This window comes from Rattus norvegicus, chromosome 7 (assembly GCF_021556685.1).
Source record: "Rattus norvegicus strain SHRSP/BbbUtx chromosome 7, alternate assembly SHRSP_T2T, whole genome shotgun sequence".
NCBI classification, from domain to species: Eukaryota; Metazoa; Chordata; class Mammalia; order Rodentia; family Muridae; genus Rattus; species Rattus norvegicus.
In genome coordinates, this window is record NC_141540.1 from 13,922,525 (window position 1) to 13,947,074 (window position 24,550).

Genomic DNA, 24,550 nt, shown 5'->3' on the forward strand with positions numbered 1-24,550 from the left:
TGTGTGTAGGGGATTAACAGAAGGAGGGGATATCGGCACTTGGACAGTGATGCAGGGGGATGGACGTAAGTTCATGTTTTTCTTTTTTGCTTCCAAGACAGGGTTTCTCTGTGTGGCCCTACCTGTGCTGGAACTCACAGAGATCCTCCTGCCTCTGCCTCCTGAGTGCTGGGATTAAAGGTGAGCACCACGACAGCCCTCCTGGATTTCTGCAAGTTTATGGTCAGCCTGAGCTGTATAGTAAGACCTAGCAAAACAAAAATAGGAGAGATAGCTCACTGGTGAAGAGTACATATAGCAAGCTGGGTAGTGCAGTTTGAGGCCAGCCTAGTCTACAGAGTGACACACTGTGTTATAATAATAATAATAATAATAATAATAATAATAATAATTATTATTATTATTATTATTATATATAAACACACCAGAAAAGGGCATCAGATCTCATTACAGGTGGTTGTGAGCCACCATGTGGTTGCTGGGATTTGAACTCAGGACCTCAGGAAGAGCAGTCAGTGCTCTTAACCGCTGAGCCATTCTCCAGCCCCTACACTGTCTCTTAAAAAAAAAAAAGTGCTTATAGCTTTCAGAAGGGTCTGGATGGGACTGCTCCCAACTCTAGCCTTGGGAATTCCAATGCCCTCTTCTGGCCTCTGCAGGCACTGTATTCCCATGCAGACACCCACACAAAGACACAACTCAAAATTAAAGGTAAACCATTTTTACTTTTTGAGACAGGTTTTTCTGTGTAGCCTTGGATAACATGGAACTGGCTCTGTAGACCACACTTGCCTCAAACTCACAGCCATTCCCCTGCCTCTCCAGTGCTGGGATTAAAGGTGTGCACCATCACTGCCTGGCTGATAATCATTAATTTTTTTCTTTTAGGCATCAGAAAGAAGTTGAGGTATGGAAAAGATAAATCTGTAAACAGGTCTCAAATATAAAATAAAATGACTGAAGTAGATTGCTTAGTGGTAATCAACACTACTTTCACAGAAAGTGGGATATGCCAGTTTCTAAGATTGGCGAGGTGGATGAAGAGTTCAGGGCCAGGCTGGGCTAGTGAGGCTGTCATTTTAAAAAAGAAAAAAGAAAAAAATTAAGAAAACAAAACCAATAACTTCATAGCACCAGTTGGTGGCTTTGAATCAGACTTGAGGAAAGCAGCTAAATCACGTGACCGACTCCGTACCACGTGGTCTGCCTTAGTGCCTCTGGGGTCCGCCGCCGCCCCACAGCGCTTTAGGCCTGACCCGCTTGCTGCCCGTCAGACTAACTTCCGGTCTTCGTGACGTCTCCAGAGGGCAGTTTCCATAACAACCATCTTGTGCCCGCCTTCGTGTGATGTCACTTCTGTTTTAGAGCGAAGGGAGCACTTGGTCGCATGCGCAAAAGGAATCTACACAGGAAATGTTTTTTTCTGCGCAGGCGTGGTGATCCTGAGGGCGGGGCTTGGCTGCGCCGCGGTGCGCAGGCGCAGCCGTCGGTGGGTCGGGTCTTCGGTCGACTGAGAGGTGAGGCTGGGGGCTCCGCCGCGCCCCGGGTGGGCGTAGGTGTCTGTGGGTGTAGCTTCGCGGCACTTGGAAACCCCTGAAACAAAGGTGGTTTGTGATCGGGACTTCTTCGCCCTTCGGGGTCACGTGAGCGGGCGGCTCAGAAGGGAAACTGAGGCAGGCGGCGTCCCGCACCCTCCTACACCCCCCGTCACTTTTTCTCACGAAAAGGCCAGCGTTTAGGTGTGAGGGGCGGATCTCAGTTTCCTCGGGGCCCCTCTGGGCCCCTCGGGTCTAAGACCCTCTCACATCGCCATTCCTCACCCTGGTGACCTTGATTAGCCTGTTGCCTGCTCACAGCCTCAGTTTTCCTCTTCTGTACAATGGACGTTGTCACCACCGTCTGAGCGGTTGTCGGTGCTCGTTCCCATTTGGAGGGTGTGTTTGATTCGGGTGCCAAAGGTAGGCAGCGTGTGGGGTTGAAGGGCAGAGAGCCAGCAGCTGTCTGCCTGCTGTGCACTCTAGGACAGGGTCGCTTATCCTCTCTGAGGAGCTGTTCTCCTAAATCATGGTAAGGCAGGTGTGCTGACACACAGGCAGAGGCAGGAGGATCGTGGTGACTTCCGTGCCAGCAAGGACTACATACTTTGTCTTAGAAAACAAAAACAACCAAAAGCAAAGGCTCTAAGGAATAGCCTGGACCTTTGGTCCATAACCTGTGTATAATCCAGTCTTTCATTTGAGAGAGGGAGGCAGCTGGATCACTGGGAGTTCAGGCCCAGCTTGGGATAGCCAAGACCTAGCCTTGGATACCTACATGGACGGCAATGTGAGACCCTGTTTGAAAATGAATAGCCTAATTAGTTTTAGCTAGTTTGTTTTTTGAGACAAGGTCTTCATCTGTTTCTAACTCTCCTGGAACTCACTATGTAGACTAGGCTGGTCTTAACTCCTGCCTCTGCCCAGGATTGGACCTGGCTCTACCACATCTGGCATCATAATCAATTTCAAAAGTATGTTAGTGTGGTTCCGTTTAGTTGTGGGCTGGGTTGCTGGCTGTCATCTCAGATTGTAGGGGGCTGAGGCAGAAAGATGGGAGTGGAGTTCAAGGCCATGTTGGGTTACATGGTGAAATCCTCCTGTCTCAAAAGCTAGGTCATGGTGGTGCCCGACTTTGATCCTAGCACTCAGCAGGCAGAGAGAGGAGGATCTCAGATTTCAAGGTCAGCCTGGTCTATACAGTGAGTTCCGGGACAGCCAGATTGAGAGTCCCTGTCCTGAAAAACCGAAAACCAAAATGAAATGTTAGCAAGGATAAAAACAAAGTCATGTCTCTGTCACCTGGAGGTTGATTGTCCTATGGTCCATTAGCAAAGGTCTGGTGGCCTGGTGAGGACACCAGTGTTGAGATGACTTTCCTGCTTTGCTCTGTCCCGATCTCTGGTTATGTGTTTGATCCGTCTTTCCTTTTCTTGGTCATTCGTTCTCATCTACAGGGACCCTGGGCAGTGCGCGTGGGCGTTAGTGATCGGTGTAACTGAAGGGGCATCTGATGGGACACTGACATTGGATGGGGTTGGGAACGTTGCCCACAGAACAGTGCTTCTACTGGGGAAACAACTCAGTGAGCAACGTGCCTGCACTCACCCATGAGAAAGCCAAAAGTGCTGGAGGCACTTGGAATTTCAGTGCAGGGAAGGTAGGAGGTGGGCAGATCCTGGGCTCTCGGGACAGCCTGGGCTCTTGGGACAACCTGCCTCGTTCCCTCATTCAGCCCTGTGTCCCGGGGACAGACACTGTCTCTAAAAGATGACATGCTGCCTGGAGGGGATCTACCTCTGGTCTCCATATGTGTGTGGACACACACATACACACCCCACACTCACCACACATAACCACATCATAGTCACTCACATATCACTTATATGTACACACACATGCACGACACACATACACCTCACACACTCAAATACACACAGATACATCACAGACACATGTACACCACATACACTCAGGTATACATACACATTTACATGCACACACATATATACATACTACACACACATACATATACACACCACATACATCTGCATACCACATATACACACATCACTCATACACACACATGCACCATACACACGTAATAAACACATACATCACAGACACATATACACCAATACACTCAGGTACACACACACACACACACACACACACACACACCATACATATACATACATAAACACACTCAAATACACATGGACACACGCATGCGAGCATGCACACACACCAGTGCACTGGTAGCCGACAGTGAAGCACACCTATAATTCTAGAACTCCGGAAGCAGACTTGGGGGATGGCCCTAAATTCGAGCCTAGCCAATGGTGCATATTGAGTGCTGATGTTAAAATGGAGCCCAAGCCCAGTGGCTCCTCACCATCAAGGCCTCTACGTAGGCTGTGTTGGTCCCAAGATTGTGTGTGCACCTGTTTCGTAGGATAAGGGATCGTCTACTGGACTGCATCCCGGAGCTGCTGTCTGAGGGCCCAGCTGGTGTTCTGTGGCAAGATTTTGGCTCCCCCTGAGCTATGTGCCAGGCCTTCCTGGTATTTGTTTGGAGACAGGGTCTCTTGCATGCAAGGGCTTAACTGATCGACAGTCAGCCACTGGGACTTGGCCCAGGCAGCTTCACCAGACTTCAGTGGGACTCTGTGGCCAAGGCCAGCGGTTGCCACACTGACCTTCAGGGAAGCTGAGAGGTTAGGGGAGCAGGCAGAGACAGTCTGTCAGCCAGGCCACTTTTGTACTCACGGGAGTCCTCCTGCCTCGGCCTGCCAAGTACTCAGGCTTTGCTGGTGCTGGAGGTGCAATGGCTGCCTGTCTGGAGCGTTTCCTGACGTGATCCTGCACTCCTGAGTGTGGAACTGGGGACCCAGGAAGTTCTGAGTGCCAAGGACTCAGGCCAAGGGTTCATCATAGCATTTCCTGGCAGAGTGTCACACACCAGCCACATGTAATCCAGGCTGCCCTCTGACTGTAGCCGAGGTTAGCATTGAACCCCTAATCCTCCCAAGTGCTGGGATGACAGGCATGTGTGGGCATGCTCAGCTTTTTGTTTTAAGATTTATTCTTGATTTTGTGTGTGCGCACTCGTGAAGTGCATGCACGCGCACAGAGCCTACGGGGGCCAGAAGAGGGTGTTCGGTCCTGTGGAGCTGGAGTTGCAGGTGGTTGTAAATGGCTCGTGTAGTTGCTGGGAACTGAACCCTCTGGAAAAGCAGCAGTGCTGAGCAGTGAGTTGTCCCTACCGCCTGCTCTGTTTTCTGAGACAAACTCTGTGCAGCCCAGGCTGGCTTTAAGCTTCTGAGCAGCATCCTTTTTTTTTTTTTTTTTTCCTTTTTCTTTTTTTCGGAGCTGGGGACCGAACCCAGGGCCTTGTGCTTGCTAGGCAAGCGCTCTACCACTGAGCTAAATCCCCAACCCCCTGAGCAGCATCCTTGAGTGTTGGGATCACAGGCCTGGGTCTCAGCCTCTGCCCAGCTAGGTTTTCATAAGGTGAGGGGCTCTTCTCCCCAGGAGACTTCACGTAGCTTAGAGACCTGCCTTCTCAGCTTGCCACTTGCCACTACTGTGATGTGGATGGGACCTGGGGTTCGAGCAACTCCAGAGTGTTCTGGGTACACAGATTGAGATGAGGCCTGAGGCTGTCACAGGTGTGGGAGCAGGGTAGGACTGGGTGGTGTAGCTCTCAGGTTGTTTTTTTTTTAATATTTATTTTATTTATAATATATATAAGTACACTGTAGATGTCTTCAGACACACCAGAAGAGGGCATCAGATGGTTGTGAGCCACCATGTGGTTGCTGGGATTTGAACTCAGGACCTCTGGAAGAGCAGTCAGTGCTCTTAGCCACTGAGCCATCTCTCCAGCCCAGCTCTCAGGTTTTTAATTTGGTGTGGGGGAGGCCGACCTTGATCTTTGGGAGGTTTGGAGTGCCACAACCTCTGTCCCCACAGCAGGTACATGTGTAGGGTCTCCCAAGGTCTTTGGGGCTGTGTACTGTGACATCTTCTTGCCTTGCAGATGGACAGGGAGTGTGGGTTGGGGAGCTGCTGTATATGGAAGGAGGCTGGGTGCAGTCAGGCAAGGCAAGGGCAGGGCCTGCAAGGTCTCTGGGGTGATGCCCCTCATTGTGAGCTCGCTTGCCTTTTCAGCTTCCTTGTCCTGGACAGGGGCCTAGGTAAGGACACTCGTGAGCTGTGCTGGGTTGGGTTTGGATTTGCACAAGCTGGGATGGACCTTGATTTGTTGAGTGGGCTAGCCTCAGACTTTTCCAGCCTCTTCCCTTGAGGCAGGCACCTCTGACGCTGGAACTAGGTTGGTGGCCAGCAAAATCCAGCCATGCTCCTGTGTCCCCTCACGCACCTGATGCCAAGGTCACTGGTCTGTTCATACAAACACAGCCAGCGTGTTGGGTGGGTGCTGGGGATCTGAAGCAGGGTTGCCCACCTGCCTAGCAGGGTCTTTCCCACTTAGCCACCTGGCCTGTGTGTGCCAAGGTTTGGGGTTTGGTTCCGTCCTCAGTGAGCTGGATTGAGGTGGAGACAGTGAGTCTGGGGCTGCATGGCCACACTGTGTGTCAGAACAAACAGGAGGGACAGAGATGTGCATGAGCAGTGAGGGGTATTGGACTGTTCTCCCAGGGGAACCCTGGGACTAGGTGGTGCTGCCTTCTCACCCCTGTGCCCCACAGCCCAGACCATGCCTGGGTGGTAGGCAGCTGCAGTCATGAAACCCACACTGTTCTGAGATAATAGGCCTTTGAGAGTCTTGTCCCTTAGCCAGAACCTCGCCAAACCCACAGGCCTGGGTTATGAGAACTGGGCCCTCATGACCGCAGAGGGAAGTCAATGGATGTCAGGTGCTGGACACCCCCAGTGGAGGCAGTTTGTGGCCTAAAGGGTCATTGGGTCACAGCTGGGTGGGGTGGGGCCTTGTTAGGGCTACTGTCCCTCCTGAGTGGTGACTGCCTGCTGGCTCACAGACCCATGTTGTGGACCCGCAAATCAGGTCTGGTAACGCAATAGCAAGCCCCACCTCTTCACTCAGAGGATCTCCATGTCCTCCATGGAAGACAGATGTTCTCTGACAGGACGAACATATATTCCTGATCTTTTCCCACTCCACACTGGGTGCTCCCTGGTCAGACATCACCCTGGGTTCCTTGTCTCTACCCTAGCCCTGGGTGATAAGTGTATTCCATGCTTAGCTTCATACATGGGTGCTAGGGTTTTGAATTCGGGTCCTCATGTTTGCAGAGCAAGCATTGTGCCCACTATGCCATCTCCCAGCTCCAGTTATTGCTTACATTTGCGTGTATGTGTGGGTGCCATAGCACTGTCCGTGTGACAGTCAGGACAGCTCAGGAGTCAGCTCTCCTCCGTGGGACCCAGGCTTGGGCAAGCTCGCTTATCGACTAAGCCACCTTTCTGGCCCACTTAGTCAAGGTCTCACCATGACCCAGGCCAGCCTAGAGCTTGCTGTCCCTGCCTCAGCTCCAGAGTGCTGGGAGGACAGGTGGGTCTGTCCTGCCTGGCAGGCTCCTGTCCAGTGGATGCTTGTGTGGAGAGGCTTCCTTTTGGAAGAGCTAAAGGTCCAGCTTTGTCCTCTGACTTCAGCCCACCGCCCTTGTTTGATCCCTAGGTTGTGTCTCTGGTGGTCCATCTGTCCTTATAGCTGGACCCTGAGGCCAGGTCTGAGCTAGCTGTATTATCGTAGAGCACTGGCAGGAGGATGGAGGGTCCTCTAGAGATGGAGCAGAGCTCACTTTTTTTTTTTTTTTCTTTTTCTTTTTTTCGGAGCTGGGGACCGAACAAACCCAGGGCCTTGCGCTTGCTAGGCAAGTGCTCTACCACTGAGCTAAATCCCCAACCCCCAGAACTCACTCTTGATCCTGGGTGGCGGGCAGGTGGCTTCTGAGGGGAGCGGCTGTTGCAGGCCCATTCCATTTCTGTCTTCATACAGGGTCCCCATGGAGAAGGGTCTCAAATATACATTATAGTAATGTTTTCAGGCTAGGGCTAAAAGTTGCCAGGCAAGAACTAGGGACTGAGCGGCCACCTCTGCTGGATTTAAAAGCTTGTTTATTTGTGTGCCTGTGTCTAGGGCAGAGGGTGTAAGATCCCTGGGGCTGGATCTGTGGGTGCGGGGAACTGGGGGTGCAGATCCTCTGCAAGAGCAGCTTAGCCTCTGAGACATTCTCTGCCTTCAGCTATGTGTTTTCTTACTTGTCTTGAGCCAGGGTCTCCTCATGTCGCCGTGGCTGGCCTCTGACTCCCAGCAGTCTGCTCTCCTCGGCCTCCCCAGTGCTGGGAATAAAGATGTGTGTCAGCACACACCATCCCAGTCCTTACTGGTCAACTCAGACTGACAACTCAACACTGCTCTCCTGCCTCAGACACCTGAGGATCACAGGCTTGGGCCACGTGCCCATCTACATTTTTCTGTTTTGTTTTAACTTGTTTAACTCTGGCCTCACTTTAACCTGGTCATCTCTGTGAAGACCCTGTCTCCAAAGGCAGGCAGTTATACTTGGCTTCTGTGGTTCAGGCTCTCCATTTAGAAGCTATGGGGACACTGTGGCAGGTGATGCTTATGGGATCCAGGGCTGTGGGTACCAGCCTGGGAGCAGTCTCCCAAAATGCTTCTTCGTGTTAGCTTGAGATCAGACTCCTCTCCTCTCAGGTATTGGTCCAAGAATGTTTCTAGAATGTTCTTTTAGGTGCTAGTTGAGGGGCTGAGAGCACAGCAGTAGCTGGTGCAGCTGGCATGCATGGCCTCATGCTGGGCCGCCCAGGCCAGGCAAGCATGTCTGTAGTAGTTGACCAGCACCCACCAGTGCCTGAAGTCACTCAGCCTGGTGGGAACAGGGGCCACAGAAGGATGTACCCACATCACTGCCTCCACTCCAGAATCTGCCACCCTGTTCACCCACCACCTATAAATATCTGTTGGCTTCATGTCTATAGGTGACAGAAGGAAACTGAGGCATGGGGTGCTGAGCTGGGCATACGATTGAGTGGCTGTGAGCTTTCTATAAGCCACGCTTCGCAGATGCCGCACACAGGGGGCTATGACGTGGAGCTTAGAGGCCCACAGAGCCTCTTACTCATTGGCTTTGAGAGTCCCATGCCTATGGTTTTTGACCCAGAGCTGAGCTAGCCTCTCGATTACATGTAGGACTATGGTGGCTGTCATGTGATCACATGCTAGGTGCCAAAACTCTGGGCCAGTTTCTGTCTTAGACTAGAGGCCACAAGTCTGAACTGGCATGGCAGAGCCCCATCCCTCCAGCTTCCAAGTGTCTGTCTTTGTGCCCTTGCCTCTGTCCTGTGATGTCTGCTGCTGTGCAGCTGTCCACACTCTCTCCGAGGGCGCCTGTCAGTGCCAGCCCACCCCTAATGGCTCCCTCTGAGGCTCAGGGGTGTGGCCTCGACATCGTGCCCACTTCTCTGCTGGCTCACCTGGTGCCAGGTCAGCTCATTTCCGGGGAACTGAAGACACCTGCTGCCTCTGAAGGTTTCCTGGGCTGAAGTCACTCCTAGGTGGTCACAAGAGCCACATTTAGCTGTCCCTCTGGAGTCCAGAACTGTCCTGGTGTCACCACACAGCATTGGCAGGGACCTTGCAGACCAGGGCTGTGAGCTGCAGCACCTCCCAAGCTTTGGGTATAGGGTGGGTCGACAAGCTGGGGCTCCCAGCAAACAGCCCTGCTCGCCATGCTGGGTGCACTGACTGGCTGATGCTGCAGAAGGCTGAGTTGAGGAAAGAGAGCCCAGAGGCAGCACTGTCAGCTCAAGGTGTACTCTCCTCTCCAGTACCATGCTGCAGTGATGGAGTCGTTTCTGTGTGACAGGCAAGTCTGTGGCTCCATGCCCAGGGCGTCCCCACCTGTCATGGGGGAGGAAGGAAGGCTCCACACAGTGGCCCTGACACTAGGACTGACCATTTCTGGTAGTGGTCAGGTGCCAGGGACCCATGACACAAGGACAGATTTTCTCATCGCTGGCTCCTCGCCTGACACTCTGGGCTCTCCCCACAGATCCTGAGCAGTGCCACCTCACCAGCCTCGAGATGGACAACAGGAAGCGCCTGGCCTATGCCATCATCCAGTTCCTGCATGGCCAGCTGCGGCACGGTGGGCTCTCGTCCGACGCCCAGGAGAGCCTAGAGGGTAAGTTGGGCTTCTGCCCTGCCAGCCTCTGCCAGGGCTCAGACACCACAGCCAGCCTGCCCGTGGGCTCCAGCCTCCAGGGCTCCTGTACCCTTCCTTGGCTCACGGTGAGAGTGGTGGGTATCTGACACCTCGCTGGTGCCCTGGCTCTCCTTGCTCTCCTCTCTGGCAGACTGAGTCCCCAGTTCTCTGTGGGCAGCGGAGGTACGTGTTCGTGCTCCTCAGCCCCTAATGTGCCCGTGACCCATGTCTCACAGGACAGTGGTTCCTGGGGGCAGCCTCAGTAGCCAGTGGGCCCTGGTATGGGCCTCCTTTGTTGAGGGCATGGCTTGTACTTCCCCCATTGTTAGCATATTCCTGGGGAGACGTGACATGCATTTGCCTCTGATGGGATAAACCAAACATAGATAAGCACCAAAAAGCCCAGTAAGTCACTTACAGGAGCAGAAACCACTCCAGACTGCTGTGACCCCAGAGACCATCCCAGCGTGGGTGGCAGCTCCCTAAGCCACAGATTGCAGGCTTGGGGCAGGCCTTTCTTGAAACTCCGCATCTCTGAAGCTCAGGGCAACCTTCCTCCTTATGTGTATGAGAGGGCCTCCTACATCTGCTCTGTTTAGAAGCTCCAGAAACTCGAGTTACTCACTTCCTGTCTTAGCCAACTTCCCTGCAGCATGACAGTTTCTCTCCAAGAACTGCATATCCACAGCATGGATGCCACTTCTGAGAAGGGTGGCTGCCCCAGGCCATAGGGACACTAACCTCTCCACAGTGCCTTGCACTGTTCCCAAAGACAGACCTTTGCTGATAGTTGAGGTCACACCAAGCCCCAGCATTGTGACCCCACAGAGGGTACACCCCGCTTGGGCCTCTGCCTTCAGGAACTCGACAGGAGCAGACTAGTGAGCATGTGTGTCTTGAGAGACTGACTGGGGGTGACTGAGAAGGACTGAGGTACAGGGCCAGGTGCTTCAGGCCTGTTTGGAGACATGACAGCTGGGCTGGGGCTTGGTGGGAAGAGCACTGACCTAGTTGTGTGTAAGGGAGTGCACCTCTGTTACCCAGCACTCAGAAATGGGTGCAAGTGGATCAGGGTTTCTGGGACGTGCTTGTTACATAGAGAGTTCAAGGGCACCCTAGGCTACATGAGCGTCTATCTCAAGGAAAATGGAAGATGCCAGAACTTCCTGTGGGCTCCAGTGAGGCTGGCTTATCTCATATCCCACACAGTTGCCATCCAGTGTCTGGAAACAGCCTTTGGGGTGACGCTGGAGGACAGTGACCTTGCTCTCCCGCAGACCCTGCCAGAGATATTTGAAGCAGCCACTGCCAGCAAGGTGAGCCCGGCTTCCCTTGACTGTGGTCACGATGACAACGTGCGTGGGTGTTTGGACTTGACCAGGTCACCAGCCATCCTGTGCTGAGGCTTGACAGTGCTTTGGGCTGTGTGGCATCCTGCAAGGGCAGGTGTGGCAGGGCACAGTGGGATTGTTTTACCCCTAGCAGGAGATGCCACAGGACCCGAGGGGCCCTGACAGGACACCACCCTCTGAGGAGGACTCAGCTGAGGCAGAGCGCCTTAAAACAGAAGGTGAGGGAGACAGATGTCCCCATGGGGCCTGTGCAAAGTGCTGAAGGGATATAGCCAAGGTCATCGAGGTCCCAGTGGTGGGGGTGGGGCTGCTTTTAGAAGTGCATGGGGTCGAGGGGAGCTGGAGAGATGGTGTGGCAGTTAGAAACATGCATTGTTCCTACAGGGGTCTTGGGCAGCTTCCCAGTACTCTCTTGGGCAGCTAGCTCACAGTTGGTGCTAAACCCAGCTTTGGGGTCAGTGCCCTCTTTTGGTGTCTGTGGGCACTGCACCTGCATATACCCCACACACAAACACACACACACTCACTGCACCTGCATACATCACACACACACACACACACACACACACACACACACACACACACACACCACTCAGAATAATATATGTATATCCAGCTTTAAAGTGGCAGACTTAGGCAAATCTCTTAAGTTCAAGACAAGCCCAATCCACATGGTGCATTTAGGCCACCCAGAATTACATCATAAGACTTTATCCACGGGGCTGGAGAGATGGCTCAGCGGTTAAGAGCACTGACTGCTCTTCCAGAGGTCCTGAGTTCAAATCCCAGCAACCACATGGTGACTCACAACCACCTGTAATGAGCTCTGATGCCCTCTTCTGGTGTGTCTGAAGACAGCTACAGTGTACTCATATATAATAAATCTTTAAAAAAAAAAAAAAGACTTTATCCACAAAACAAAACAGAAAAGATATTTTAAAAAGAAATTAAGAAAGAGCGTGGTGTGGTGGCTCGCACCTTTAACCAGAGCACTTAGGAGTATTTCTGTGAGATCGAGGCCAGCCTGGTCTACAGAGCAGTCCCAGGACAGACAGGACTACACAGAGACCCTATCTCAGGCAACCCAGAAGGAACAGAGAAAGCCCCATGGCCTGTGGCTAGTGGGTCTCACCCCAATCACATGCTCAGGCAGACCCCAAGCAGTTCTTTTATTGCAGGCCAGGAATGACCCCCAGAGCAGGGGGGCTTGGCATTTAACCCAGGCTGGCCCTCCCTATCCATGGCTCTGCATGGGATGTGTTTGGCTGGAAAACAAGCTTGCCTAAGCTGGATTTTTGTCGTCACCAGATGCTGCAGCGAACTACCATGCACCCGGCACTACCACCATGTACCCGACACACATGAAGCTGGTGTCTGTCCCCAGTACCACATTCACCGGGCTTAGTGTCATATCTGTCATCTCCACATAGGGGGAGGTGGGGGTGGGGAGGATCAGAAGCTGGTTGCATCATAAGTTTGAGGACAGCCTAGGATGCACGACCCCGCACCTGAAAATAGTCCCAGTGTCACCTGAGGATTGAATCTCCCTTTGGGACTCTTAGACCAGAGGAGATAGGTGCTGGATGGGCAGCATGGGCCAGCCTGGGCTCCTGTCTCTCCCTGCAGGTAACGAGCAGATGAAGTTGGAAAACTTTGAGGCAGCAGTGCACCTCTATGGCAAAGCCATTGAGCTCAACCCCGCCAACGCCGTTTACTTCTGTAACAGGTGTGGATGGGGTCAGAGGGCACGGGGGAGCGATGGGGGGAGCAGTGGGTGTGGGGTTCCGACTGCAGAGCCACAGCTCAGCGCTGAGAGCGGAGGTCAGGAGTGACATCATTTTGAGGTGACATGACGCTCACACGGGATCCTGAGCTGTGTAGCCAGTCTAGTCCAGCAGACACATGGATGGCGCAGATGTGCCTGTCCTTGTGGCTCTGGTTGACAGGCAGGCTACCCTTCAGCTGCTGTGATCTCCTCCAGCTTGGTTTAGTGTGAGGCAGGGTGTCACGGAGCCCTGCACACCTGCCGAGTCCTGTGTGGGCTTTGAGCCTCTGGTCCCAGTGTGGTGGGCTACAGCACCCACCTTCCTGCCACAGACCAGCGCCTAGCGAGGCCTGCTGTGGAGGCCCTGGGGTCTCCTACTGATGGCTTCCTCTCTCCAGAGCTGCGGCCTACAGCAAGCTGGGAAACTACGTGGGGGCGGTACAGGACTGTGAGCGCGCCATTGGCATTGATCCCGGGTACAGCAAGGCCTATGGCCGCATGGGGTGAGTGCAGCGAGCTGTGGTCCAGCTGGACAGTCAGCAGCAGGTCCCCCCACACCAGTGTAGAGCCCTTCCCCTGTGTGGCTCTCTGTCCTCCCGTGTGAATTCATTGTTTTCCCCAACCTAGACAGGGTGGGTTGGCACTAGGTCCCATCTGGCCCCCATTGTGGCTCACCTGGAACTCTTTTTTTTTCCCCAGCCTTGCGCTGTCCAGCCTGAACAAACATGCGGAGGCTGTGGCGTACTACAAGAAGGCCCTGGAGCTGGACCCTGACAACGACACGTACAAGTCCAACCTCAAGATCGCAGAGCTGAAGTTACGGGAGGCGCCGAGCCCTGTGAGCCTATCCCTTGAGGGGGATGATGGAGGGGGGGCAGGCTGGAGCCCCTGCTCTGGGCGTGGGAAGGGTAGTGCTGAGGCTGGTGAGGATACCTGGGATACTGTGGGTAGAAATATCTGCAAGGATGACGTTCAGACATTCCTCATGGGTCCTCAGACACAGGGCAGGACGCTGGGTCATGGAGCCGGGGCCATGCAGCAGGGACCTTTTGGTCTGTGAGGTGGTAATAGGTGCGATGGCCACAGACACGGTGCAGCCTGCCCTGTGTTCACAGTGACGGGCGGCCTTGTTGGGACCAGAGTGGCCAGCCTGGCTCCAGACTAGATCACTGACTGATGCTTCTCCTGCAGACGGGCGGCGTGGGCAGCTTAGACATCGCTGGCCTGCTGAACAACCCGCACTTCATCACTATGGTAGGCACGCACCTTTAGCTCCCTGCCTCAGGCCTGCCTCCTGGTGAGGTATCTCAGGACATCCGGGGCCCACGGGAGCCCACGGGGAGTGCATCGGGAGCCTCACTGCAGGAAGAGCAAGCCTACGGCACAGTATGCCTGCTGGGTCCCTGCAAGGCCACAGCTGTGGTCTCACCATTCTCTCTGTACCGTGGGTGCCGCCGCATCAGTTAGGAGGAGCTGTTGTGCATCCTTGCTGAATGTGTTCTGTCTGGAGCAGGACTCTTGGAAGAAGGGGGGTGGGGACGCCCCTAGGAGGGGTGTGGCCTCTGCCTGCTGCTGTGTGTGTGACTGAAGCAGCATCCGTGTAGTCCAGGGCTTCTCGGGAGCACACATAGCTGTTTCTAGGCAGACTTCAGCTCGGCATGGTGCTACAGGACTGAGAGTCACTGGGGCACGGAGACAGGATGACCAGTTCAGACCAGCCTGGGTGTGACCCCGCAGGAGCGTGGGCACAGCTCTGGTGTCCTGCATGTGGGAGGTGTGCGGACCAGAGCCCTTCTCAGCATTGCAGAGGAAGGAATTAGTGTCTGTGAGAGACTGCCCAGGGAGTGAGTCTGTCTGTCTGCCTGCCTCCGAGGTTGCTGACTCCCATGCCTTCTGTTCTTCTTAGGCTTCGAGCTTAATGAACAGCCCCCAGCTCCAGCAGCTGTAAGTGACCCTGCCCTGGTGCTTCTGTACTACAACACAGTGACAGCAGTGTGTCTCTGGTGTTTTAACATTTACTTTATGTGTGTGGATGTGTGTAAGTCTGTGTACTATGTGTGCAGTGCCCAATGCGGCCAGATGGGGCATCAGGTCCCCTGGTGCTGGAGTTAGATGGTTGTGACCACTGCACGGGGCATGTGACCCTCATTTTTTTTTTTTTTTTCCTTTCTTTTTTCTTTTTTCCGGAGCTGGGGACCAAACCCAGGGCCTTGCGCTTGCTAGGCAAGCATTCTACTACTGAGCTAAATCCCCAACCCCCTCATCTTTTTTTTAAATGAGAGTAGCCAGAGCTCCAACTGTAGAACCATTCCCTATTTATTTATTTATTTATTTATTTATTTATTTATTTATTTAGTTAGTTAATCCTTATTTTTTAATGTATTTTGATGAGAGAAAGCCTGAGTTTTCCAGCTTGCCTGGAACTCTGTAGGCTAAGCTGACCTTGAACTAGCCGGTTGGATGAAGTGGACTAGCCCAGCATTTACGTCGAATGAGACTGGCATTGTGGGCTGCCACAGTGTCACTCAGCTGCTACTACTGTCTTACTTGGAGAGCCTTCTGTCCCCATGAACCATTGTCCAGCTTCTCCCCACATCCCAACCCCAACAATTGTATGTTGTCTCTCCGTTGACCCTCATCGAATGCAGGCCTCGGGCCTGGCTCTCACACTGAAACAGCATTCTTGGTGTCCCTTTGTGCTACAGTGTGAGTCAGAGCCATGTTCCTGTTCAGGACTGTGTAATGTTCAGTGTGTCTTGTTCTGACCACTGTGAACATGGTAATGTTAGTCTTGTTCCCAGATTGGGATCCCTGGGGCAGCTCGGCCTTGGTGAAGAGTAGCGGGGCTGGTTTTCCTCTCCAGCCATACAGGATTCTCTCACCATCACTCACTGTTGGTGTTCCTGGCTTGTTCTCCATGGGGTGTCCAAGTTGTATTTCACTTCCTGGCAGCTCCCCACAGTGTCAGCCATGGCCACCACGTGTCGACCCAGCTTAGAACCTGAGAAAGAAGGGGGCGTGGCAGTGGGGCTGGACCGGGAGTTATGGGGGGCAGCGGGCAGTGGCTGTGGCCCTGTGCTCAGTTCTTTCCCCTGCAGCATGTCGGGAATGATCTCTGGAGGCCATAACCCTCTGGGCACCCCAGGCAGCAGTCCACAGCACAGTGACCTGGCCAGTCTCATCCAGGCGTGAGTACTACTTGGATGGCTCTGATGGCTGGGAAGGGGCTGGCACTCACGACTCGGGTGTGTGAGGGAGTCAGCAGGAGGGTGTGTGTGTGAGAATGGGAGAGACGGCCTGAGCAAGGAAGGCCCGTGCACTTGAGGGCAGGGCGTGGGAGGGTGGCCTAGTAAGGAGGGCCCAGTAGGAGTGGGGAAGCATAGTCTGTGTCCTGGGTATCGCAGGGGCCAGCAGTTTGCACAGCAGATGCAGCAGCAGAACCCAGAGTTCGTGGAGCAAATCCGGAGCCAGGTGGTGCGCAGCCGGACACCCAGTGCCAGCCACGAGGAGCAGCAAGAGTGACAACGGTGAGACCACTGTGCTGGGTCCTTGCCTGTGAGGACCCCGGGATTTTCTGTCCAGAATGGAGTGGTGACCCCACTTTTATCATTCCATCATTTTAGTAAATATTTTTGTTTATTTATTTATGTGTACGAGTACACTGTAGCTGTCTTCAGACACACCAGAAGAGGATATTGGATCCCATTACAGATGGTTGTGAGCCACCATGTGGTTGCTAGGATTTGAACTCAGGACCTCTGGAAGAGCAGTCAGTACTTTTAACCATGGAGCCAACTTTCCAGCCCCTTTCTGTCATTTTTTTAATCTCAGTAGTAGGGCAGGTGAACCTAGGGCTTCATATGTGCGGGTGTTCCTCCCTGACCACACCCCCAGCCCCTTACAGGGAGGGAAGGTCTAGGTGGGGGATTCCGGGGCAGGGCTGTACCCCTGCTTATGCCCCAGCTCTGTTTGTATTCTTTTATTCATGTGTTTGTGTGCATGGACATGTATGGTCATGGCCGTTCTCAGGTGTCAGCTTCAGCACCTTTGGAACTGCCTGGCCTGGAGCTTTAAGTTCTCCAAGCTGCTGTGTGACTGGCGGTTTCCAGGGTCTGTGGTCCCCGCCTCCTATTCCACTGCTTGACTAGTCATATGGTTCCCCAGTTCTGGTGGTTAGCTTTGTGTCATTTTGGTGTTTGGTCTCGAGCTGCCAAAAGTGCATGCCCCTGCCTCCTCCTCTAGAGTGCTGGATGATAGGTGTGTGCCACCACGTTTGCATATCAAAAGTTTTGCTGAAGCCATGGAGTCCCTGGCTGTCCCTCAATGGACTCCTTGTCTGGCTGTGACTCTCACTGTCCGTCTTCTGTCTGCAGCTGACCCGAGTGGCCCCTCTGCTCCGCGCGCGGCCTCCTGGTGTTTTAGCAATTTCTCCATCGGGCTGCTCAAGAGAGAAACTGGACCTGCATGTTAAGACGGACTCATCCCCCCGCCCTGTGTTCTCTTCATCCCTCCCCCTTTGTTTTTTGTACTCGTAACTGGCTCCACACCTTCCTGGAAGAGTCTACATTTGACTACAAACCAGCACAGTTCCTCCAGCCACTAGGGAAGCTGCAGGGGGAGGGGTTGTGGTGGGTGTGTGGGGTCATTGAGCCCCACACTTCAGGTTCCTCCTAGAGGGACTTGAGTAGCTGACTCTCATCCCCCTCCTTCCAACCCTCCAAGCATCCACTGCCAGCCCAGCAGGGCGCCAGCATCCCATGCCCACCCACGCTTGGATTGCAGGTCCCAGCAGGTGCCCCTGCCTGCCTTATTCCAGTGGCCTGTGCCACATAGGACTGAGGCCTGTGACTTGTGCCCAGCGTGTGGACCGACGATCCGTGTCTCTTCTTCCAGCTTCCCTCCGTCTTCACAGACATCAGCCAGTCCTATTTTGTGTCCAGTCCTGCTCCATCCCCGTCTAGGCAGCAGACACAGACGTTGACCCCTCTGTGCCTGTCCTGTTCTCGATTTCATGGGGATTCAGTGTGTGGGGTTACAGGGAATTTGGAGTATTGGCCCTCGGACTGTGCCATCAGCCCTGAAACAGCCACCAGCACCATTTCTGTTAAGGGTCAGCCTGTCCAGTGGACGTGGGTATTCCCACGCCCCTTCTTGGCCCTGGGAACAGGTGGTGAGATCGAAAGAGAGCTGACCTGGTAGGGGCCATGATGGCACCAGGCTGTGGCAGGGAATGTCAGAGCAGAGTGTGTCGTAGGTAGCCAGTAGGAAGATGGGCCCTGTGGGCACAGCCCACCTCGGGAATAAAGACAGTGACGACGCTCTGCTCCTGTGTCCGCCTCTGAGCCCCAATGCCCTGAGAGCTAACACACACAACATGGAGGGGCAGGGAACAGCAGACCTCAGATGCAATTGACATGGGCTCTTGAGTGTTTAGCCTGCACACTTCGTGGGAAAAGAGGCCTGGAGGCCTAGCCATGCCACCAAGAAGCCAGCCGCCTGCCTGTCCCCTGCTGAGGACCACACTGCAGGGGGCATTTGGGACTCAGAGGGTGCCTGCGGTCAAGTTTCCATAGATGACAGGAAAATGGTGGGCACAGGCAATGTGGGGACCCCAGCTTCTGTGTGGCCAGAAAGACCTCAGCCTGGGTGTAACTACAGTCAGTCCACAGTGTTAGGCCATCCTTGTTGGCAATGCAGATACTTGGCTGGCCAAGCTGGGGTGTAGTAGTGAGAATTGTAAGTGACGGGCACCCCAGAACGTGAGGGCATTGGCCTTCATCTATGTGCCTGTCACATACCCAACCAGATATACTCGTGTGCCCTGAATCAGAAACCATGATCACTATTTTTTAATTGGCTGGGCAAGGTGCAAGTCCTTAACCCAGCACTGTGGAGGCAGAGGCAGGCCATCAGGGTGACAGAGAAACCCTGTTTTAAAAATAAGTTGTTGGGGTTGGGGATTTAGCTCAGTGGTAGAGCGCTTGCCTAGCAAGCACAAGGCTCTGGGTTCAGTCCCCAGTTCCGGAAAAAAAAAAAAAAAGTTGTGGGGAGAAAACCTGTGCTACAGGGTGTGTATGGTTGGTCCTCTCCCAGTGGTGGCACTAAGGTCATCAGGCAATGGTAAGCCCCCTTTACCTCCGGTTGGCCCACCCTTGAGGACTTTGTCCTACCTGTGTGAAGATCCTCATTTCGGAGCATCTTTTCTCCAAGAATTGTCAACAGAAGCCAAGTTGGCCTCTGTTAATTCTGTAAACAGAGCAGTTTGGCCTCTGCTTAGAGCCTTGCAGCCCCATAGTAGTTGGGTTTCCTGAGACATGCTCTTAGGTACTGCTCAGGCTAAGTCATGAGCTCAGGGTCTTGCTTCAACCTGAGTGCTGGCATGAGAGGCCCAAGTTTCCATGCCCATCTGAAATTCAACATTGCAGTCAAAAGAAAGCTCAACAACAGGTCAGGGGCTCAGAGGACTTAGGGAATCAGAGTTCAAGGCCACACTTAGCCAAGATCAGCTCATTCAGCCTGTGCTTCTGAATTCTAACAGCTCTCTGATGTTCACAGCAGGTACATCTCTGCTGGCCCCTTGAGGATCCCTATAGTGCCTAACCTCTTCTGAGGTCACTGCCCATATCTTTCCCCACCCTCTCTTTAGCCAACTACCCACCAGAGGTAGTAGAAGAAAAAATGGGTGAAGTGGACATGTTTAGAAATAGTTGTTTGGGTAGGAGTTCACTCTTTGTTGTCAGAATATCAGCAGTTCCATTCAAATAGGAATCAGCAGCTGCAGTCTAGTCTTGAGGGTGTCAGATCCCTTTACAGATGGTCATGAGCTACCACGTGGCTACTGGGAATTGAACTCACGACCTCTGGAAGAGCTTTTAACTACTGAACCACCTTTTCAGAGGACTCCGGTTTTGTTCCCAGTGCCTAAGTGGCTCTTCACAACCAAAGCTGTGGTTCAGAGGGTGTGCTGCCCCCTCTGGCCCCCTGTAGCGCTGCAAAGAATGCACAAAAAACATCCACACACAGAAGGAAATGAATCCAGCATTGGGGAGACACCCGACCGGTACATCTCTGGATTCCAGCACCAGCCTGCCTACATGGTGAGTTCTAGGGTAGCCAGGCTACATAGTGAGACCTTGGCTCAAAGGAAAGGAAAGTCGGTGGATGTCTGGGCCTGTCACTGACAAAATATTTCAAGAACTCCACCTAGAGAGGTTGGGGTTGTTCCAACTGTGGTTAGCAGGGGGCTCTCTGCGCATCAGCCTCCAGGCCTCCTGACTCCCCATCTATTCTTGCAGCATCAGAAAACAGCTTAGCCATCAGGCCTGCAACGTAGAAACACACGTGAGCCTTGCACTCTTTTTTTTTTTTTTTCTCAGAGCTGGGGGCCGAACCCAGGGCCTTGTGCTTGCTAGGCAAGCACTCTACCACTGAGCTAAATCCCCAGCCCCGAGCCTTGTACTCTTGGAGCAGGTCGTCCTTGCAGGAACAAGAGGACGTCCTTCAGGCTGGAGATGGCTCAGTGGTTAAGAGCACTGACTGCTCTGCCAGAGGTCCTGCGTTCAATTCCCAGCAACCACATAGTGACTCACAACCATCTGAAATGGGGCCTGATGCCCTCTTCTGGGCATCGACAGTGGGGGGCGGGGAGACCCTCCAGCTTGAAGTGGCTCAGCTGGCCACCCATTCACAAGTCACAGAGTGATCGTGACAGGACCTGGCTGGTGCAGACTCACAGACAGCAAACTTTGCCTATGGTAGCTGGGGCCTGCATATGAACGTGTGCAGTGCAGCCGAAAAGGTCATTCGTAGGGCTGTGAGCTCCTTTAGGAGGCTGGTTCCCACCTTCCCTTTCCGTTCAACGTCCAAACTACTGAACCATCTCCACTCTTGCCATCTCAGCACTAGGGAGGCTAAGGCAGGAGGACCAAAGGTCAAACTGGACTACAGACCTAGGCCCTGTCTCAAAATTCAAACAAAATAGGTCAACAGTTTGCATGCTTGCTCATAGCTAGACGAAGCCTCCTTCCTTCCTGATAAACAGTCATGTGACCTTAGCCACAGACTTTCACAGTACTTACAGTTGAACTCCTCTGCAGCCCCAGCCAACCGATGGACTGCATTCCTTTGTCCCTGCACATTTCTCTTGTGTTTGGGTTCCCTTAACTCAAGGTTGGAGGGATTCAACAATGTTGCACATTGTTCAGTCCTTCTGATTGCTGCATACTGTTTCCATGTATAGGCTTATCACAGTATTTTTATCTACTCCTCAATGGATATTAGGGGTTTCAGCTTTTGAACTCCATAGTTTATTTATTTATTTATTTATTTATTTTTGGTTCTTTTTTTCGGAGCTGGGGACCGAACCCAGGGCCTTGCGCTTCCTAGGCAAGCGCTCTACCACTGAGCTAAATCCCCAACCCCTCCATAGTTTAATATATATATGTATATATATATATATATATATATATATATATATATATATATATGGTGGTTTTGTCTGCACATCACTTCTGCCTGGAGTCACAGAGGCTGTGAGAGGAGGTCAGATAGAACTTAAGACTGTGGTGAGGCACCATGTGGTTGCTGGGAATTGAGTCCAATTCCTTTGCAAGAGAAGACAGTGCTGTTAACCACTGAGCTGTCTCCCAGAACCAATTATATCTATAAACGTGATTTTATTAGTTGAGTGTATGAGTATTTTGTCTGCATGTATGCCTGGTAGCCTGGAGGTCACCATCTGCCAGCAGATCCCCTGGATCTCGAGTTGTGTGTTGTGAGCTGCCAGTTTGTATCTTTTTTTTTTTTTGGTTCTTTTTGTCGGAACTGGGGACCGAACCCAGGGCCTTGCACTTCCTAGGCAAGCGCTCTACCACTGAGCTAAATCCCCAACCCCCAGTTTGTATCTTTTAAAAATCTTTAGATAGGTCTCATCTTGTAGCCCAGGATAGCCTCAACATCTCAAATGCCAGAGCTTCAGCTGGGAACCACTCACTCCCAACCCATTTTGAGACCAGTTTTTTTGTCTTAGGGTTTCACTGCTGTGAAGAGATGCCATGAACAAGGTAACTCTTGTAAAGGACATTTAATTGGGACTGGTTACAGATCAGAGGTTCAGTCCATTATCATGGCTGGAAGCATGGCAGCATGCAGGCAGGCATGGTGCTGGAGGAGCCCAGAGTTCTATATCTGAAGGCGCCAGGAGGACACACTGAATCCACACTGAGCAGAGCTTGAGCATAGGAAACCTCAAAAGCCCACCTGCACATGACACACTTCCACCAACAAGGCCATACCTTCTAGTAGTGCCACTCCCTATGGCCAAGCATTCAAACGCATGAATGTATGTGGGCCATACGTACTCAAACTATTACAATCTTTCTATGTAACCCTGAATGTCCTGAAACTCGCTATGTAAATCAGGCTGGTATTGAACTCAGATTTACCTGCCTGTACTCTGTCTTCAATGCTGGGAGCAAACAAAGGTTCGCACTACTATGCCTGGCTAATCATACACTTATGAAGTAAATGTTTAAATTGTTATCATTCTGTGTAGGCTTCCACAGTGAGGGCGCAGGCACATATGTGGCATGTGTTTGGAGGTCAGAGTCTCTCCTCTTCCAACCCTGGATGGTCCCAGGTATTGCACTCACTTCACTAGTCTTGTGAGCCAAATTCCTTTGACATACTGACACATCTCAACATCTCCTTAGCCCTTCCCTGTAGGGCATCACATGGTTTTGCCTGACCTTGATCTTAGGAATTAACTGAGGCTGCCTCAATTTTCCAAGTGCTAGGATGGCAGGCACATGCCATTATTTCTTCTAGGCCTTTAAAAAAAAGATAATTTGGGTGTGTTATCCCAGGACTTGGGAGGCAGAAGCAGGCAGATCTCTGAATTTGAGGCTAGCCTGGTCTTTAAAGCAAGTTCTATGGGCAAGCAAGTTCTATGACAGCTAAGGCTACACATAGAAACCCTGTCTGAATAAAACGAAACTGGTGGACAAACAAATCGGTTCGGGATGTTATAATGGCAGTCGATGAACTCAGACCATTAGTCACATGGGGCTGCCAGTCGTATTTGCTTCACAGGGGTGTGGCTGTGCCATAGAACGAGTCAACATTGGACCCCATCTGTACTGTCTGGTAGCCAGGAAGGAGAAAGTCCCCAGACTTCATTGTTCTTCACGCAGTGACTTTAAATATGCTAGTTTAGAAATGACTTTTATCTGAAGACACCTGGACCTCCAGCAACATTCAAGCAGATCGAATTAATCTGGACAATGGAATATTATTTAGCAATTAGAAAGGATCCAGGGTTGGACACATAACTCAGCAGTTAAGAGGACTGGCTGCTCCTGCAGAGAATGAACGTTTGGTTCCCACATTGTGACTCAGGACCACCTGTGACTGCTCCAAGGGCATGCAACACTCTCCTCTGACCTCTCTGGGCACCGGGGACACACACAGCACATAGACTTTCAGTCAAAGCACTCATACACAGAAAATCAAACGAAATAAATCTTTAAAACAAGTAAGTAACTAAGATGGGTAACTGTGGCACATGTTTCTGTTCTGAAATCTCTGGAAGACAGACACAGATCTCTAAGTTTGAAGCCAGCTTGGTATACAGAGTGAGTTCTAGGACAGCTAGGCACCCTGTCTCAAGAACTAAATAAATACTTAAATAACTGAAAATATTAGAAGCTCAGGCCAGGTACATCAGGGTAAGCTCATGTGTTAGTGTGCCTTGCTTGGTTGTTTTGATACAGTGTCTCACTCTTTCGGCCAGTCCTGAAATATGTTGGTCTTCTGCCTCAGCCTCCTGAGTGTTGGGATGACCAACATGCATCACCATGTGTAAAAATAAAATGTTCTGTAAAGCTTTGATCTGCAGAGAAGAAGAAGCTTCTTCGCCACTTTTGTTCTGTAGCACGGTAAAACCACTGTTTACATAGCACTTACATTGGGTGAGGTGCTCTAGATACAGCAGGAGGCCAGGTACGGTGGCCAAGCACTTGGGAAGTTGATGCAGATGGATTCTAAGCTACCTGCATGCCATTCAGCCTGGGCTTCCCAGCAAGACCGTAGCTCAAACCAATGAATAAATATAAAAATAAGGCATACTGTGTGGTGTCTGTAGGTTCTACTCAGGTGTCATGTTACTTCAGGAGACACTTCCTGGGCTGTAGGTAAATTACAATGTTAGTAACTAGTGATTGAGGAGCACAGTAGACCCCTTGAGCTTGAATTTGTCCTGGCTATCAACAAATATTTGATGGATGCCTGTATCTTCTTCTTAAGCCACGAGGAAGGGTTCAAGAATGTTCCATTCGCTGGAGGAAATCGCTTCCTGCCAAGCCTCCATCCACACTCATTCAGTACCACGCGACCCTGGACAGCTCCGGGATGTAGGCCCTCCTTCCGGAACTATGTCACCAAGTACATGTTTCCTATCGGAACCATTTGGTAGCTGCTTTCAAGTTTAGAAAGGAGGAAACTGCTTTCCGGAGCCGGTAGGCGTTGCAGAATGATTGGCAGTAGTTCCTACCAATAGACTATGGGTGCTGTCGAATGGCACTGACAGTGTCCAATAGACGCCGACGTGGGCGGGGCGTAGGCAGCGGCTCGCAGCCCGGGGGTCTCGGCTGGTCCGCTGCGGCGGGGTCTGGACCGCGGGGCAGTTGG

The 24,550-nt window shown here is 52.3% G+C and overlaps 1 protein-coding gene and 1 long non-coding RNA gene across 7 annotated transcripts; one reads left to right on the plus strand and one right to left on the minus strand.

The window, feature by feature from the left end:
- Nucleotides 1-1,471: 1,471 nt before the first annotated feature.
- Nucleotides 1,472-18,186, plus strand: Sgta (small glutamine rich tetratricopeptide repeat co-chaperone alpha). 6 transcript variants are annotated; one of them, XM_087558929.1, is made up of 13 exons: nt 1,472-1,958; nt 9,372-9,409; nt 9,596-9,727; nt 10,958-11,064; nt 11,231-11,318; nt 12,727-12,826; nt 13,264-13,368; nt 13,565-13,703; nt 14,057-14,119; nt 14,772-14,809; nt 15,964-16,053; nt 16,270-16,392; nt 17,239-18,186. In XM_087558929.1, exons 3-12 carry the CDS (start codon nt 9,628-9,630, stop codon nt 16,385-16,387), a joined length of 948 nt encoding a protein of 315 aa, XP_087415055.1. In that variant the 5' UTR covers nt 1,472-1,958; nt 9,372-9,409; nt 9,596-9,627; the 3' UTR covers nt 16,388-16,392; nt 17,239-18,186. The 6 variants fall into 6 exon arrangements, with proteins under 6 accessions (XP_087415055.1, XP_087415056.1, XP_087415053.1 ...); XM_087558930.1 differs by having other exon boundaries at nt 11,234-11,318; XM_087558928.1 differs by lacking the exon at nt 1,472-1,958 and adding an exon at nt 2,993-3,195.
- Nucleotides 7,619-10,504, minus strand: LOC120093771 (uncharacterized). Its single transcript, XR_015625059.1, has 3 exons — nt 10,374-10,504; nt 9,018-9,308; nt 7,619-7,862 (listed from the first exon to the last, which is right to left on the minus strand). It is a non-coding gene; the product is annotated as an uncharacterized LOC120093771 (long non-coding RNA).
- Nucleotides 18,187-24,550: the final 6,364 nt, after the last annotated feature.